This window comes from Chrysemys picta, chromosome 5 (assembly GCF_011386835.1).
Source record: "Chrysemys picta bellii isolate R12L10 chromosome 5, ASM1138683v2, whole genome shotgun sequence".
Lineage (NCBI taxonomy): Eukaryota > Metazoa > Chordata > Testudines > Emydidae > Chrysemys > Chrysemys picta.
The window spans coordinates 144,452,736-144,469,105 of record NC_088795.1 but is presented as its reverse complement, the minus strand read 5'-3'; the positions used below and the strand labels follow the sequence as shown (position 1 = coordinate 144,469,105).

At 61.3% G+C, this 16,370-nt stretch overlaps 3 protein-coding genes across 11 annotated transcripts in view; 2 read left to right on the top strand and 1 right to left on the bottom strand.

Moving 5' to 3' along the window:
• Positions 1–7,878, top strand: part of LOC101938748 (retinol dehydrogenase 13) — a 48,028-nt gene extending 40,150 nt beyond the window's left edge. Inside the window, exons 5-6 of the mRNA XM_065598479.1 lie at positions 5,360–5,466; positions 7,534–7,878. Coding sequence (XP_065454551.1) covers positions 5,360–5,466; positions 7,534–7,728 — 302 coding nt within the window. The 3' untranslated portion in view covers positions 7,729–7,878. The remainder of the gene's footprint in view (positions 1–5,359; positions 5,467–7,533) is intronic.
• A 1,150-nt stretch (positions 7,879–9,028) lies between these two features.
• On the bottom strand, positions 9,029–14,187 carry LOC101938480 (uncharacterized). Its single transcript, XM_065598474.1, has 4 exons — positions 14,054–14,187; positions 11,676–11,833; positions 11,246–11,412; positions 9,029–10,500 (listed from the first exon to the last, which is right to left on the bottom strand). Exons 2-4 carry the CDS (start codon positions 11,824–11,826, stop codon positions 9,175–9,177), a joined length of 1,644 nt encoding a protein of 547 aa, XP_065454546.1. The 5' UTR covers positions 11,827–11,833; positions 14,054–14,187; the 3' UTR covers positions 9,029–9,174.
• A 1,651-nt stretch (positions 14,188–15,838) lies between these two features.
• DCTN1 (dynactin subunit 1) overlaps positions 15,839–16,370 on the top strand; it is a 125,215-nt gene continuing 124,683 nt past the window's right edge. For 4 of the 9 annotated variants that reach the window (XM_065598473.1, XM_065598471.1, XM_065598469.1 and 1 more), the window contains exon 1: positions 15,839–15,980. The gene's annotated coding sequence lies outside the window, so the exon portion shown is untranslated. Of the gene's footprint in view, positions 16,094–16,370 lie in introns of all 9 variants that reach the window. The other 5 variants (XM_065598472.1, XM_065598470.1, XM_065598468.1 and 2 more) reach the window with 2 other exon arrangements.

The window sequence follows — 16,370 nt, the reverse complement described above, 5'->3', positions numbered from 1 at the left end:
GCCCCTCCTGCAGCTCTCCTGGCAAATGACGGGGTGTTTTGTTCTGAGAGGAGCCAAATACCTGGGGAAAGGATAACGAATGGGGTAGAGCAAATGGGACACTTGTATTGACCCTCTCACAACACAAGAACATGGCAACAGTCAATGAAACTGACAGGCAGAACATGTAAAACTGATCAAAGGCAATACCGTTCACTGTGTGTAATTAGCCCTTGGAACCCACTGCCGCCATTCTCTTTAAAAGAGAACTGGATAAATTCATGGTGGTTAAGTCCATTAATGGCTATTAGCCAGGATGGGTAAGGAATGGTGTCCCTAGCCTCTGTTTATCAGAGGATGGAGATGGATGGCAGGAGAGAGATCACTTGATCATTGCCTGTTAGGTTCATTCCCTCTGGGGCACCTGGCATTGGTTACTGGGCTAGATGGACCTTTGGTCTGACCCGGTTCGGCTGTTCTTATGTTCTTATATGTGGTTGAGACCAAGGGTTTAACAGGGGTCAGTGAAGGGTCACCTGGATAATGAGAACAATCAGAGTTATAGAAATAAAGGCTGGGAACTTTTCTGTCTCTAACTATCAGGGGTCAGGAATTTCCCCCTGGGGCAGGTTATCCCATCACTGCCTCCCACCTGGGTTCTTGCTCCTCGCTTTGGCGCAGCTGGCCCTGGCCACTGTCAGCACCAGGAGACCGAGTTGGATGGAGTGCAGACTTTGGCAAGTCACCTGTCTGTAGCCCATTGTCCTGGGCTAACACCCCCCTTCTTCCCCCCCGTCCATCCACCGGGTCTAGAAACGGGCACTCGGCTGGACTCTCTCTCCTACAGACTCTGCGGGAACTTGGCATGGCCAAGCCCTGTGCTCCTCCAGCTCGTCCCATGTTACTGGTGTGGCAGCATGGCCACAATGGCTCTACGGATTCGCAGTTTCTGATCCCCAGGCATTGTGCCCTGACTGGCATCTCTGCCCTCCCAGGCCTCTTTCAGCGCTGCTGTGTTCTCAGTATCTCACAGTGCCCGATTCTCCCCTCGTTTAGGTGGTTTTGACCTGGGGCAGCTCCGCTGATCCACACCAATGTTAGTGAGAGGGGAACCGGGTTCATCTCCTCTTACAGCTTCTTGGGCATGCCCGGAGCAGGTGAGAAATGCCCCATGTGCTCCCAGCTCCTTGGAGTTCCTTGCCTGGCTGCTGTCTCCAGCTTGGATCTGCTTCTGCCGTACTGCCTTGGGCCTTTCCGTTGAGTCATTCAGCATGGTGACTCCTTCCCGGGAGACAGCTGTCCCTGAGAACAGGCTGGGCATAATCTTTGGGTCTCGTTTATTTCATCCTGTCCTTACATCAGCCTTGCTTTCATCTGCAGACGTCTCCATCTGGGTTGTGCCGACGCACGGTGCGGCCTCAAGGCCTGGCTCCTTGCCCTGGGGGGAGCTGTGATTAGCCGATGCTGTTCACTTGATTGCATGTTAGATGGCAGAAAGTCTGTCTGATCATCCGTTCTCAGGGGCCTCCATCACTCCAGGGCTTTCGCTGGCCCCAGCTCTCTCGCCCTGCTGGTTAGGGCCCTTCCTGCCCCACTGCGAGCTGGCCCCTTGGTGGCAGACCCCATAGTAGCTCTCCAGGCCTATGTCCCCTGAAAGTTGGGTCAGTGCCATTAGTTCCACATAGGGTGTACCTGAAGGCCATTCAGAACCTGCAGCTGGTGCAGAATGTATTACACACTGCTTCTCCCAGGGAGCAAGTGGGCCGTGTGATCTCCAGTGGCTCCCACTAGGTCTCTGGGCCTTGGTCTTGACCTGTAGGATCTGGATACCAGGGAGCTTTTAAAAACGATAAGGGATCCACCCAGGAAATGGAAGGAGGGGCATGTCACCAAGGAAATATACCTGGGACAGCCCATGTATCAGGAAAGCCAAGGCAAGGCAGGAGTTACAACTGGCAAGGAATGTTAGAGACAAGAAAAAGGGGTTCTACAAATATGTCACACAAAAAAGAAAGCACAAGGACGGAGTGGGGGCGCTGCTCGATAGAGAAGGTGAGCAGGTAACGGAAGATGATAGGAAGGCAGAGCTGCTCAATCCCTACCTTGCTTCAGTCTGCTCACAAAAATATCATCTGACCAGACAGCTAGCCAGCTTACCATAGGCAATACAGGGGAAGGGATGCAGACCCGGATAAGTAAAGAACATGCCAGAGATCTTCTGACTAATTTGAATGAATTCAAGTCAGCAGGGCTGGTGCCAGTCACCCCAGGGCGCTGAAGGAATTGGCTGAAGAAATCTCGGCGCCACTGGCAATAATATTTACAAGCTCATGGCTGACAGGAGAGGTCCCAGAAGACTGGAGAAGGGCTAAGGTAGTGCCCGTCTTTAAAAAGGGGAAAACAGAGGAGTCAGGGAACTATAGACCAGTCAGCCTGTCCTTCACACCTGGGAAGCTACTACAGCCATGTATAAAACATTCCATCTGCAAATACCTGGAGGATGAAGGGTGATCACTAGCAGCCACCATGGATTTACCAAGAACAAAGCGTGCCAAACCAGCTGGATTTCCTTCTGTGACAAGGTAACTGATTTAGTGGGCAGTAGACATAATATACCTGGATGTTAACAAGGCGTTTTACACAGTCCTACATGACATTTTGTTAAGTAAGCTGGAGAAATGTGGGCTCAGCAGAGCTACCATTAGGTGGATGCATAATTGGCTAAACAACCACAAACAAAGAGTCGCTGTTAATGGAATGATGTCAGATGGGAGGGAGGTCTCCAGTGGGGTTCCACAGGGATCTGTTCTGGGTCCGACGTTATTTAACATCTTTATTCATAACCTGGATGTAGGAATAGAGCGCAAACTGATCAAGTTTGCAGATGACACAAGGCTAGGGGGTTGCAGACACTTCGGAGGCTAGAGCTAAAATCCAGAGGGATCTTGCTAAATTGGAGAACTGGGCTATAGACAACAATGTGAAATTCAACCCAGACAAATGTAAGGTGCTACACTTAGAGAAGAAAAAACAAATGCACAAATATAGAACAGGGGGAAACTGGTTTGGCAGCAGCACTGCTGAGAAGGATCTGGGAGTTGGGGTGGATCCCAACCTCAACATGAGTCAGCAGTGTGATGCTGTTGCAAAAAAAAACAACAAATGCAATCTCAGGTTGTATTAACAGAGGCCTCGCCTGCAAGTCACAGGAGGTGACAGCGCTGGTTAGGCCTCAGCTGAAGTTCTGGTCACCAATGTATAGAAAGGATGTAGAGGAACTGGAAAGGCTCCAGAGGCGAGCGACACAGATGATCCCAGGGATGGAATGCAGCCGTACGAGCAAAGGCTGAAGAAACAGGTATGGTAGTTTGGAAAAGAGAAGATTAAGCGGGGACATGATAGTGGACTTCAGATACTTGAAAGACTCCAGCACAGCAGATTAGATGAAATCTCAGGACAAACTTCCTCACTGTGAGAACAGTCGGTCAGTGGAACAGACGCCTCGGGAGGTCGTGGAAGCTCCTTCACTGGAGGGTTTCAAAAGGAGGCTGGAGCGTCTGTCTGGGATGGGTCAGACACCACATCTTGGCAGGGGTTAGACTAGATGACCCCTGCAGTCCCTTCTAACTCTACGGTTCTATGAGCTTCTCTCCGCTCCCCCATGATACTACAGTAGCCACCGTCTGCAAGGTGCCCCCTACTTTAACCTGTCTCTGCATCGGAGCTGGCCTGACCGTCAGGTACTGACAAACCCTTTGTGCCTGTGTAACCCCGACAGACCCCGGTCGGCGGCGGGTGGGATTGAACCTGGGACCTCAGTGCATGAGCCTCTATTGCACGAGCTAAAAGCCAACTGGCTGTTAAGCCGACTCATTTTCGCTCTCTCTTTAAGTGGTCTTGGTGCCACTAGCGGGACCCAGGAGGTGTGTGGGTTACACCTGCAGAGGTCAGGCTGCCCTGGGGTATCTCGGGCTCTTCCCGAATGCTGAGTTCAGCAAAACTCAAACGTCAGAAACCCGGGAAACAGAGGCACGTGGCCTGCCTGCTCTACCCCACAAGCCGTTCCCAACAGTGCGTGTGCCCTTCTGAGCACACCAGGCTGGGGGCTGGCCTCGGGCAAGGTGCCCTCGTGGTGAGCGATCACCTGGGGGGAGCGCTGCCACTGCTCCGGCAGCAGGGTTGGGCACCAAGCATCTCAGAACACTCTGGGGAAGCACAGCCATCGGCACCAGAGCTTGGGGTGCTGGAACGGCCCAGAAACGCCTCAGTCCCTATGAGAGAGACATGGCTCCATTCCCCGCTGCACGCCCCATGCAGGGCTGGACGGTCTCTGCTCCACTGAAGTGATTTCCCCCATCCCGGAAGGCCTAATCCAGGAATCGCATAGGCTGCCTGGATATCTCCCCTCCGCCCCCAGGCATGGTTTCCCCACAGCCTGCTCCCTCTGCCCTGTAGGAAGAGCCCCACTGCTGTAGCCACTGGGTGCTCAGAGTTTCAGTCACTGGCACGGCACCGTGGTGACACAGAAGCAGGGCCGGCGTCCCAGTGGGGTGTAGGCAGCGGGAGTTGCTAATGGCAGTTTGGCCCGGGCTCCTGCACCCCACAGTGTCTCTGAGGGAAGGACGGGCCAGCGGGGGTGCAGCTGTGGGCGTTCCCAGCCTGCCTCACCCTGGAAGCATGAGACCCAGGCAGGAGAATCCCATGAGAAGGAGCTGGGATAGGTCTTGCCTCATCTGTGCCAGACCCTGGCCCTACCCCGTCTCTTTGCTGCCAGACAGGGCTCGATACCTGGGGCTTCTGAGTCACTGGCCTGGCTGGGCCTGTTTTATTAGCATCAAAGAACCAGTTGAACCCCCAGAGACTCCCAGCGTCTTCGCCAGGCTGCTGGCCCAGTGCCTCGCGGAAGGGCTACTCCTGCCCAGCCCTGCGGATGGCTCCGGGCCATCCTGCCTGGCTGACATGGCTGTGTCCCGGCCCCGGGGGATCTCGTGCTCCCCTGAACCCAGCTGTCTCTCTCTTCCCCAGAGCGTGCTGCCGGAGCCTGCCCTCAGCTCCTAATCACTCCCCCCATCATCCTGTGAGGCCTGGTCACGGACCCAACAAGCACCGGGGAGGCGGGTAATTGGGCACAGGTGGGGCTCAGTCTAGCGCCTCTGAAAGGGCCTGGCCCCCCAGGGCAGGGGGCCTCCCAGGCTGGGGAGAGCACGTTGGAGCGTGTCTGGGCGGCACCTGCTCGAGGAATAAACAGGCCCCTGGCTCTAGGCCGGTGAGTACAAAACTCACCCCCGGTCCCTCAGGGCTCCAGGGGATCTGGCTATAGGGCCCTGCCCCCCGCGCTGTCCCCAGAGCCCACGCAGTGACTGGCTCTGCTTCTCTGCAGGGGTGACGGCCAATTCCATCAACCCCGGCATCGTGAGGACAGAAATCATGCGCCACTTCAACTGGCTGGTTCGTCTGCTCTTCAGCATCACCAGCATCTTCTTCATGGTGCGTGCAATGGTGGGGCAGTGGGGGGCCCAAGGCCTGGAAGGGTGTGGGGCCTGGAGGGCTGCTCTGGCAGACCACTCGCCCCACGGGATGGGGGCAGGGTAGGGCCAGCGAGTGACTAGCGCAGAGCCTCAGGGGCAGGGCACAAGTTTCCAGTTGGCTCTGTTGTGGGCTGACATACAGCGGGATCCCCAAAGCCTCGGCCCGCACCCTGCCCCCGGAAGGTCTGGCCCTGGGGTCGAGCTCAGTGGGGCTGCCTGAGGGTCCAGGCAGCTGCGGTCAGGGTGGGGAGCTCCTGGTGCACAGAGCCGGAGTGCCAGGGTGCTGCAGCGAGGGAGGTGGGGGCATTTCTGGGGTCCCTCCGGAGCGTCCCCGAGCAAACGCCGGGGGAGGAGCAGCAGCCGTAGAGGGAGGCTTTACCCTAATTGCCACCTCCAGGGCACGTCACCCTCTGCACTGAGCGGGACTTAGCCAAGTCCCCTTGGGGGGATTTGAACCCTGCACCATTAAGCAGCCCTCCTCCCCTCCATGCACAGGGGTCGTGACTTGAGCTTGAAGAGAGCAGAGAACCTGCCCCTGCTGCTCTGGCCAGAACTGCGGTGGAGGCGAGGCCAGGACCTACGTTCCCTGTAAACTGCCCGGCCCCGCGGCCGCACAGCAGGCTATCCAGGGCCGCGCAGGCGAGCAGAGGCGCCTCTCCCCAGCCCCGGAGCTGCTGCAGCGAGAGAGGGCTGGGGGCAGGGCCGGCTTCAGGCACCAGCCGACCAAGCACGTGCTTGGGGCGGCACCTTAGAAGGGGCGGCCAATGTTGAGGTGGCAGGGAGCACTCACAGTGTTCGTGTTTTTTTTGTTTGGTGGGGCGGCGCTTGAGGGTTATTTGTTTTGGCCGGGCAGCGTGGGGGGTGTTTTGGCGGGGCAGCGCTGGGGCGGGGGCTTCGGTGGTGCTGGGAGTGGGCGGCCTGGCACGGTGCACCGGGCGTTTGGGCAGCCCGGCGCGGTGCTCCGGGGGGGGCGGCCCAGCGCAGTGCTCCGGGGGGGGCGGCCCAGCGCTCCGGGGGTTTGGGCGGCCCAGCACGGTGCACCGGAGTTTTTTTGGGGGGGCGGGTGTTTGGGCAGCCCGGCACGGCCCGGCACTCCGGGGTTTTGGGGCTTGGGCGGCCCAGCGTGGCGCTCGGGGGCGGGGTTGGGTGGCCCGGCGTGGTGCTCCAGCGGTTTGGGTGGCCCGGCGCAGCACTCTGGGGCGGGTTACGGCGGGGCAGCGCTCTTTTTTGCCTGGGGCGGCAAAAAAGGTAGAGCCGGCCCTGGCTGGGGGGAGTCCTCTATCCCTGCTGCAGCCCCGGAGCAGCCTGCACCCCGAGCCCCTCATCCCTGGCTCCACCCCAGAGCCTGCACCCCCAGCTGGAGCCCTCACCCCCTGCACCCCAACCCTCTGTCCCAGCCCTGAGCCCCCTCCCGCACCCTAAACCTTTCATCCCTGGCCCTACCTGAGCCCTCACCCCCGCATCCCAATCCTATGCCCCAGCCCCTGATCCCCAGCCCCACCCCGCAGCCCTCACCCCCAGCTGGAGCCCTCAGCCCCCCAAAACTCAACCCTCTGCCCAAGCCCTGCTCCCCACAACTTCACCCACGGCCTGTCCCCCCATGCCAACCTACTGCCTGCCCTCACCTACTGCCTGCCCCCTGCCCTGTTCCCCTCAACTTCACCCACAGCCTGTCCTCACACCCTCACCTGCTGCCTGCCCTCCACAAATCCATCTACTTCCTGCCCCCTGCCCTGCTCCCCATACCCTCAGTTACTGCCTCCCTGCTCCGCCCATGGACCCAGCTCCCCACACTGTGCCCGGGCCCCGCTGTCCCTCCCTCCCTGCTCCAGGGCCCTGTTCCCACTCGCTGCGCCCTGTCTCTGCAGTTGTGGGGCCAGGATGGCATGAAAGCCTCGGTGGGGGGCTTGAGCTCTGCCCCTCTGGTGCTGCCAGGTGGGGTTTGTGCTGTGCCTGGGGCCTGTGGGGGGCTGGTGTGGTGGGGAGCCGCTGCTGAGGCTGCTTTTAACCCCCCTCTTCTCTCTAGTCCGCCGAGGAGGGAGCAACCAGCACCATTTACTGCGCCGTCTCGGAGGAGGTCGCGGACATCACGGGGAAGTACTTTGACAGCGACTGCAGGCTGGTGCTGCCCTGTGCGGCTGCCCGCGACCCGGGCCTGGAGCGCAAGCTGTGGGAGGAGTCGGAGCGACTGACGGGCCTCACGGAGAGCGGGCGCATGTGAACAATGGAGCCTGTCGCCCCTGCCCTGCAGAACCCAGCTACTCCCGCGGGCGCAGGGCCAGGTGGCCTGCGGGAGCTGGGACCTGGGGCGAGCAGGAGGGGAGGTGGGGGCTCTGCTGGCAGAAGCCAGACCGGCAGGAGGGTGGGAATTAGCTGAGTCATTGCAAGGTAGGGTTGCCACCTTTTTACTTGCAGAAAACCAAACACACTTGCCCCACCGCTGCCCTTTCTCCGAGCCCTCCCGCATGTCGCTCATTCTCCCATCCTTGCTCACTTGCTCATTTTCACCGGGCTGGCTTAGTGAGTAGGGGTGCGGGAGGGGGTGAGGGCTCCGGCTGGGGGTGCGGGCTCTGGGGTGGGGCCAGAAATGAGGAGTTCAGGGTGCGGGAGGGGGCTCCAGACTGAGGCAGTGGGTTGGAGTACAAGGGGGGTGAGGACTCCGGCTGGTGGTGGGAGGAGGGGTTTGGGGTGCAGGAGGGGGCTCTGGGCTGGGGCCGAGGGGTTTGGAGGGCGGGAGGGGGATCAGGGCTGGGGCAGGGGATTAGGGTGCGGGCTCTGAGCGGCGCTTATCTCAAGCAGCTCCCGGAAGCAGCGGCATGTCCTCCCTCCGGCTCCTATGCGAAGGCGCAGCCAGGAGGCTCTGCGCGCTGCCCCATCCGCAGGCGCTGCCCCCGCAGCTCCCACTGGCTGCAGTTCTCAACCAATGGGAGCTGTGGAGCCGGCTCTTCGGGCATAGGCAGCGCACGGAGCCCCCTGGCTGCCCCGACACCTAGGAGCCAGAGGGGGACATGCTGCTGCTTCCGGGAGCTGCGCGGCGCCAGGGCAGGCAGGAAGCCTGCCTAAGCCCCGCTGCGCCGCCAACAGGACTTTTAACAGCCCAGGCAGTGGTGCTGACCAGAGCTGCTGGGGTCCCTTTTCGACCGGGCGTTTTGGTCGAAAACCGGACACCTGGCAACCCGATTGCAAGGGCCCACTGGTCTCCGTGCTGCTGAGTGCCAGCTCCTCCTCCACCCTTCCTGCCGCCTGTGGCAGCCCCGCCCGTTATCTGGGGCACAGTTCAGAACTAGCCTGGGCAGGGCAGGGCCCTGTCTACACTACCCACCTCCAGTGGGGGCTGTGCTTGGAGGAGCCTCTACAGCGCAGCTGCTGATGGGGGGCGGGCCAAGCCAGTCAGCAACCTCCTCAGAGCCCTGAGGCAGGCCTGGCACTGGGCCCCTCGCCATTTCCCCCGGGCCCCCCACAACGAGGCCCTCGCTGCCCCTGTTCAAGGCTGTGCCGAGGAAAGCGCAGTCCCAGGGAGGCTGACAGAAGCTCGTTCGCAGGCGCTTCCCCCCCCCCCGTGTTCACTCTGCTTTATTAAACACAGCTCTCTGGGGTCTGCGTGCGGTGTGGGCTCCTTCCCGCGGCACGGGGCAGAGGGGCAGCGTCCCAGGCGAGGCAGGACACCTCACTGCCATGCGATGTCCAGTTCCAGCCTCTCCTTGCGGACGGTGCGGAGCAGCTGGTCGTAGTCCCGCCGGTGGATGGCCGGGCAGCCGGCCAGGTTCAGGGAGCTGAGCCCGTTGTCCAAGGCCAGCAGGCAGTGCAGGGTCGGGCTGGATACCTGGCTCTCGGCCAGCGACAGCTCTCGCAGATTGCGGAGGGCAGCACCAGGGGCAGCCAGCACCTTCTGGAACACGCCGTCCAGGGAGAAGGGGATGCTGAGCAGGGCCAGGGTCTCCAGGCGGGGGGCGCGGCTGAGTAGCGAGGCCAGGCTCGCCCGCAGGACAAAGGCATGCTGGGAAGGGAGAGGCTCACACGAGCTGGCCAGGCCCAAGCTGAAGTGCCGGAGCTTGGGGAAGGGGTGGCGGAGCAGGTCCAGCTCCCAGTCCTGCGGCTCCGCGGCAGGCTCCCCGTTGGGCACAGCGGCGGCCGGCCGCACGGGCCCCGCGGGGACGCTCAGGTGGCTGCTGAAGGCGGTGAGGTTGTGGCAGCAGTTCAGCAGGGCGCAGAAGGAAAATTCGTCATCGTAGGAGAAGCCGTGGAGGGAGAGGGACTGCAGCTGGGCTCCCAGGCCCTGAGCCACGGGAAGCATCTCGGCCAGCCCCCGCCCCCGGTGCCCCGTGCAGAGCACGGTGAGCTGGGTGAGGTGGCTCCAGGCCAGGCTGCCCCAGCTGGTGCAAGGGCCGTCGCTGAGCGACACGGCCGCTTCTGCCACCTCCGGGCACACGGAGCAGAAGGTGGGGAGGAAGGGATCCTCCACCTCCTCCACCCGCCGGAGCGGCAGCGTGAGCCAGGAGTCGCCCCCGGCTGCACGGGCACCCTGCCTGCGCCGGGCCAGCTCCTCCAGCGAGGGGAATCCCGGCAAGCCCTGCGTGCCGCTGAACTGCTGCGTGTGAATGAGACACAGCGCCTCCCTGAGGTAGCTGTTGGCCAGGAACTCCAAGCTGGGCAGAGCCAGCAGCACGAAGGCCAGGGCTCTGACCAAGTCCTGGCTGTGGGCCTTGGGCTCTATCCCCTGGGCCAGCAGCACCCGCAGCGCGGGGCAGCACAGGGCGCTCTCGGTCTGGTCGTAGGCCAGGTGCAGCAGGGAGTCCGGCGCCACCTTCTGGCAGTGTGAGACGTCCAGCTCCCGCAGGCGCCGGCAGCAGGAGCCCACGGCCGCCAGCACCTGCGTGTTGGCCTGCGTCTCCGCCAGGCCCAGCTTGCGCAGACGCGGCAGCCCTTCCAGCAGGTCCACCAGCGCGGCCGTCGGGACCCGGCTGCAGCCCTTGAGGTCCAGGGAGGACAAGTTCTGCAACAGAAACCAGGGAGATAGACCAGCCGCTTCCCTTGGGGGGGTTAATGACGGGGGGGGGACAACGGGCTCCTCCATTAGCTCCAGGACGCAGGCAGGGGTCGCAGCAGCTTCTCCCCTCCCCGCAGGGCAGGGCCCCACCCTCACGGTGGAGAGGGACCTGTCCAATCCTGGCTTCACCTGACTCTGGGGAGGGGCAGCAGGCCAGTGCTGTGCTGGAGCGAGGCAGCCACTCCCCAGACTGCGTGCCCAGCACCCCGCCCCCTGTCTATTTACACTGGGAACCCGTCACCCACCACACCCACTCCGCATGCTGCTGGGGGAACCACTGACCTGCCGTGCAAAAGCCAATCAGCGGCTAAGGCACGAATAGAACCCAGGAGTCCTGAACTCAGCTCCTCCCAGAGCTGGGGACATAACCATAGAACCCAGGAGTCCTGACTCCCAGACAATATCCCCCGTGCCCCCGCTCCGCAAACACTAGACTAATTTCCTCCCAGAGCCGGGGATAGAGTCATAATTGCCAGCCTTCCCCCAGCTCTGACCACTGGACCCCACCTCCTCCCAGAGCTGGGGAGAGAACCCAGGAGTCCTGGCTCCCAGTCCGCCTTGGTCTGACCACTGGAAACCCACCTCCTCCCAGAGCTGGGGACCGAACCCAGGAGTTCATCCACTCAGATCCCTTCCCTCCTGTTTCCTGATCACAGGTGCGTCCCCAGGAGGTCGCTGGGGCTCTGCGTACCTGGCACCGCACCGTGATCAGCTGGGTGATGGCGTTGCTGACCAGGCCCGGACAGGAGCGCAGGCTCAGCTCTGTCAGGTGGGGCAGGAGCAGTAGGTGCAGTGCGGCCCGCGTCAGGCGCCGACTCTCGCCCAGTAACTGGAGCAGGTCCTGGACTAAGCAGCCGGCTGTGTAGGAGACAGCGTGATAATCAGCCTCCCTGGGCACGGGGCTGTGCCAGCAGAGGGGCTGCCCAGGGCGGGCAGGGGGCAGCAGGGTAGGAGGGTGTCTGCGTTGTGAAATGGCAAGGCCAGGAAGTCAGCGCTGCAGCGCGTTTCCTCCCTGCTGTGCCCAGGTGGTCTCCTGCCCTCCCGGGTGCCAGCGGGACAAGGCCAGGAGATGCTCTGGGATGGGAGGGTGGCGGGGGCAGAGGGACACGGCTGCCTCTCACCCAGCTCATTGAAGGGCCCCATGACGTAGCGGAACTGGTACTCGTCGAGGTAGTTCTCGCTGTAATCCTTCACCCACACGCTCTGCATGTGTCTGGCCACGTTGCCCAGGCACAAGCGGCTCAGCGGCGCTACGACTTTCTTCTTGGGCATCTGGCTGCTGGGGGGAAGAGAGGAGGGGTTCAGAGGGGAGCATCCCACATCCCCAGCTCTGCCTGCCCTTTCTGCACCGGCCAGCCACGGAGCTCAGAGCACTGGCCCACATTAGGGACTGAAGCCACGCAGGGAGGGTCAGGGACTGATGGGGAAAGGGACTCACGCAGCGACTCCGCGGCAGGATCAGAAATAGAACCCAGGAGTCCTGGTCCCCAGTCCCTGTGCCTCAGCCACACGACTGTCCTGCCTCCTTTCAGGGCTCTGGGTGCAAGTCCACCAGGGCGTGCCGGGAAGGCAGCATGCACAGCCCAGGGGCACTAACAGGGTCAAGAGGGAGCTGAGCCAGTCTGCTGGGAGGCTCCACCTCTGCCCTGGACTAGCCCTGGGGCTCTCCTGCATGTCTTCCAGGCCTCTCTCCCTCACACTCCCCTGGTTTCTTTCTTGTCCTACACCAGGAGCTCTTCCTTCTCCCCTAGATTTTCTGTCTCTTTTGCTTCTCCCCTCAAGTCTCTGCTGCGCCCTCGTTCCTACACCGCCAGCCATCTCGCCCACGCCCCTGCCACTCCGGGCAGCTCATTCCCTGGCTGGCTGCTAGCAGGTTTCTTGGGTCTGCTTCAGAAGCTGCTGGGGTCCCGGGTCCCATTGCGGTTACCAGGAGAGGTGGGCTTAAGCCTGCCTAAAGCTAAGGACCCGCCCCTCAACCGAGGGGGGGTGGGCAGCGGACCCAGCCCACAAGTAAATACTCGGGACAACTAACGAAAAAACTGGAATGGGTCAAAGAACGCCCGCCAGCACCCGCTGCTCCTCAAAGGTGCCGGTGGACGCCGCCCAGAGGACCTCTGCTCGGTAGCATGACTCTGCAGAGCAGAAACAGGCCCTACAGGCACCTCCAGCTTTATCTTCCTGGGATGGCGGATGGCCATCCTGGCCAGCGCCAGGAGGAGGTGGAGGTCCCACAACTTTGTGGGGCCATGGATTGGAAGGGGGGTGTGAATTAGGAGGGGTGGGGAGAAGTGGGGCCAGAATCTCAGGAAGAGGTTCTGAAGGAGCTGATGCACCCTCCACAGACACACGCCAGGGTCTCCCTCTAGCTGCACAAGGAACAGATGCCAGGGGAGTGATGAACTGTGCCAGGTACGCGCCCATGCTCAGAGCTCCATGGAGGAGCTGCCAGCTGATCTAGTTCCACTGTCTGCCCGGGAGAATAGCACAGACTGGCCACCGGCCCTTCCTCGCCCTCCTCAGCTGGCAGCAGGCCGGGGTGGGACACGAGGGCAAGGAGGCAGAGCATGTACAGCTGTTTCCTGGGTGCGGCTCAGAGAGGGACTGGTTGGATGTCATTCGGCTGACTCAAGGGGTGTGCTGGGGAGGCTTGCAGGGTGGGGCCTGATGAGGCGGTCCAGAAGGCCAGGGGAGAGGGGTGGGCAGGGAGCACCCTCCAGCAGGACCTGCTCAAGGAAAGTGAGAGAAGCAGGCTGCCTCTCCTCCTGGAGCACAGCACAGCACAGCACAGCAGGGTGGGCAGCCCCATCTACTGGCCAAGCGCCCCAGGGTCGAGCCAGTCCCTCAGAGCCCGGAGGCCTGGCCCCTGACCCCTGCCAGAGACAGGAAACCCCTGGGCTGCTGTGCTACTCCAGTGTTTGTGTTCCACTCCCCCCCACCCCCACCCCCACCCCCGGCTCTAGGCGCAGGCTCGCTCTCTCTGGCCCCCCCCTCCCCAGGAGACCTCCCAAGCTCTGCCATAGGTGCTGGATCTAGGGGGGCTGCCGGCCGCACCCCCTGGCTCGAAGCGCTTTCCATCCCATGCAGGGGTTACAGTTTGGTTCAGTGGCTCTCAGCCCCCCACTATTCCCGTTGTTCCAGCCCCCCTGAGCTCTGCCTTTGTTTCTCTCCTTGTTTGCAGTGTGGTTGGAGCTTGTCTCTTTCCCCACTGGAAGCTGGTCCAATACAAGACATGATTGCACCCGCCATGTTTTTCAGGGGCAGTTTCCCCATCCATTCCCTCCCCCTGATTTAGCACATGGTGGGACAGAGGCCTCCAGCGTGAGCCAGAGGTTTGGCTGACTCCCCACTGGAGGTCTGAAAGCTGCCCAGGTGTTTTATTACCGCGGGGTTCTCACATTTAATGTGCCATTACTTGATTTTCACAATCCCAGCTACATGCCCCCCTCCCGGCTTCCTCCCGGTTCTGATCCACCCTTTCCCAGCCCTTCTCGGTTCCCACCTCAGCTTACGAAACAGCGACAGAGCCAAACGGCGGCTGCCAGAGACAGGATCCCAGTGACCGCAGCACAGACAGGGCAAACCTGGGCTGGTTCTTTTCCCCACGCGCACCACAATTTCCAAGTGACAGCCCCTTCCTTACCAGCAGCAACTCCACCCCACCTCAGCCCTCCCCATCAGCTGGGCTCCCCTGCTTCCTGTCCCAACAGCAGTGGCTGGCTGGCCCCACCTTCCCGAGGGAGGGGAGAGAAAGTTTCCTCTCCTCGCCTCCTGCTGTCTAAAGAGCCACAGGCAGCACGTTTAGCCGAGCAGTCCCAAGATATAGAGGGACAAGGTGGGGGAGGGAATATCTTTTATTGGACCGACTCCTGTGGGTGAGAGAGAGACGAGCTTTGGAGCCACACCGAGCTCTTCTCCGGGTCTGGGAAATGTTCTCCGAGCGTCACAGCTAAATACAAGAGCCCACAGATAGCACAACATAGGTAGTGAGCACATGTTCTAAGGGACCCCTCAAGGAGCTGCCCCTGCAGCCATAGGACCAAAAGCCGGGCTAGCGGGTTACACGGTGCTGTAACTTAAGACCATGATTTTTAGTTCATAGCTAAGTTATGAACGTGAGTGCCCAGGCTGCTCCTGGGAGTGGGCAGGTCTCCGTTGAGGATGAGGCCGGATAGGTCAGATATGGAGTGATCGCTTTGTGAAAAGTGTTTGCTAGACACTAGAAATCAGCTGGAAAGCATATAGTGTGTGTGTGTGTGTGTGTGTAGGTGCTGGAACTAGGGGTGTGTGTGTGTTGCAACCCCCTCCTACACCTAGCACCTGGTGCCCAAGACCCCTGTCAAGGCTGCTTCCCCACTCTGAACTTTAGGGTACAAATGTGGGGGCCTGCATGGAAACTTCTAAGCTTAACTACCAGCTTAGATCTGGTCCGCTGCCAACACTCCCAAGTGGATTCCCTTCCCTGGGAAGCCTTGAGAAACTCTTCACCAATTCCCTGGTGAATACAGATCCAAACCCCTTGGATCTAAAAACAAGGAGAAATTAACCATCCCCCTCCTTTCTCCCACCAACTCCTGGTGAATACAGATCCAACCCCCTTGGATCTAAAAACAAGGAAAAATCAATCAGGTTCTTAAAAAAAAGGCTTTTAATTAAAGAAAAAGGTAAAAAATCATCTCTGTAAAATCAGGATGGAAACTAACCTTACAGGGTAATCAAACTTAAAGAGCTCAGAGGACCCCCCTCTAGTCTTCGGTTCAAAGTACAGCAAACAGAGATAAACACTCTAGTAAAAGGTACATTTACAAGTTAGGAAAACTAACACGCCTTGCCTGGCTGTACTTACAAGTTGGAAATAGGAGAGACTTGTTCAGAAAGATGGGGAGACCCTGGATTGATGTCTGGTCCCTCTCAGTCCCGAGAGCGAACACACCCAAACAAAGACACAAACACAAGCCCCCCCCCCGCCCCGCCCCCGATTTGAAAGTATCTTGTCCCGCATTGGCCCTTGGCCAGGGCCAGCCCGGTCCCCGAGCTGTTTAACCCTTCCCAGGGCAAAGGCCGGTGGAGTGTCTGGCCAGGCGGGTTTACGGCGCTGTACAGAGGCTATGACACCCCCAGAGCGTCGGGCAGGGGTGCTCAGGCCCCGCCCCGGCAGCTGCGCCCTGGTGCCGCCCCCGTGCACCGGGTCCCTCACGCTCAGCCCCTCCCAGCAGCGCACCCGCCGCCCGCGCCCCAGCTCTCTCGCGCGCGCGCCTGCCCCGCCCCCTGTGTCCCCTTCCTCTTGCCGTACAGTGATCTCACGCCCCGCTGCTTCTTGGCCTCCGCGCCTCACCGCGCCTGCGCGACCCTTTCCGCAGGACCCCCGCGGGCTGCCCCTGCCGATGCCTGACCGGAAAGTTCCGCACTGAGGAGACCGGCGCGTGTGGGTGCGTCAGGCGGCGCGATCGCCAACCGCGGGCAAGGGGCGGGACTGGGCTGGGCACGCGGAGCCGGGGGCCGGAGCCGAGGGTGAGCAGCCCAGGGGGCGGCCGGGCAGCAGGTACCGACCCCCCCGCGGCACCGGACAGGGCCCCCTCTGCGGGGCGGGGCGGGGCTCCCCTCCCCCTCTCTGTGGGGGCGGGGCAGGGAGATGGGGGGTTGGCGCTGGGATGGGGCAGCCCCCGGGGAATGGGGGGTGGCCCTGGGGGCGGGGGGGCTCCCCTCTGTGGGGGTTGGCGCTGGGATGGGGCAGCCCCTTGGGGAATGGGGGGGGAGTGGTCCCTGGGGGCGGGGGGACTCCCCTCTGTGGGGGTTGGCGCTGGGGGAGTTGGTGCCTG

What these genes read in the sequence shown, in the direction of transcription:
- LOC101938480 (XM_065598474.1), bottom strand. Translation starts at nt 11,826, where the DNA reads ATGCCCAAGAAGAAAGTCGTAGCGCCGCTGAGCCGCTTGTGCCTGGGC. An exon ending in GGGGCCCTTCAATGAGCTGG is followed by an intron (nt 11,413 to 11,675) that starts GTGAGAGGCAGC and finishes TCTCCTACACAG; the next exon opens with CCGGCTGCTTAGTCCAGGAC. An exon ending in TGATCACGGTGCGGTGCCAG is followed by an intron (nt 10,501 to 11,245) that starts GTACGCAGAGCC and finishes TTTCTGTTGCAG; the next exon opens with AACTTGTCCTCCCTGGACCT.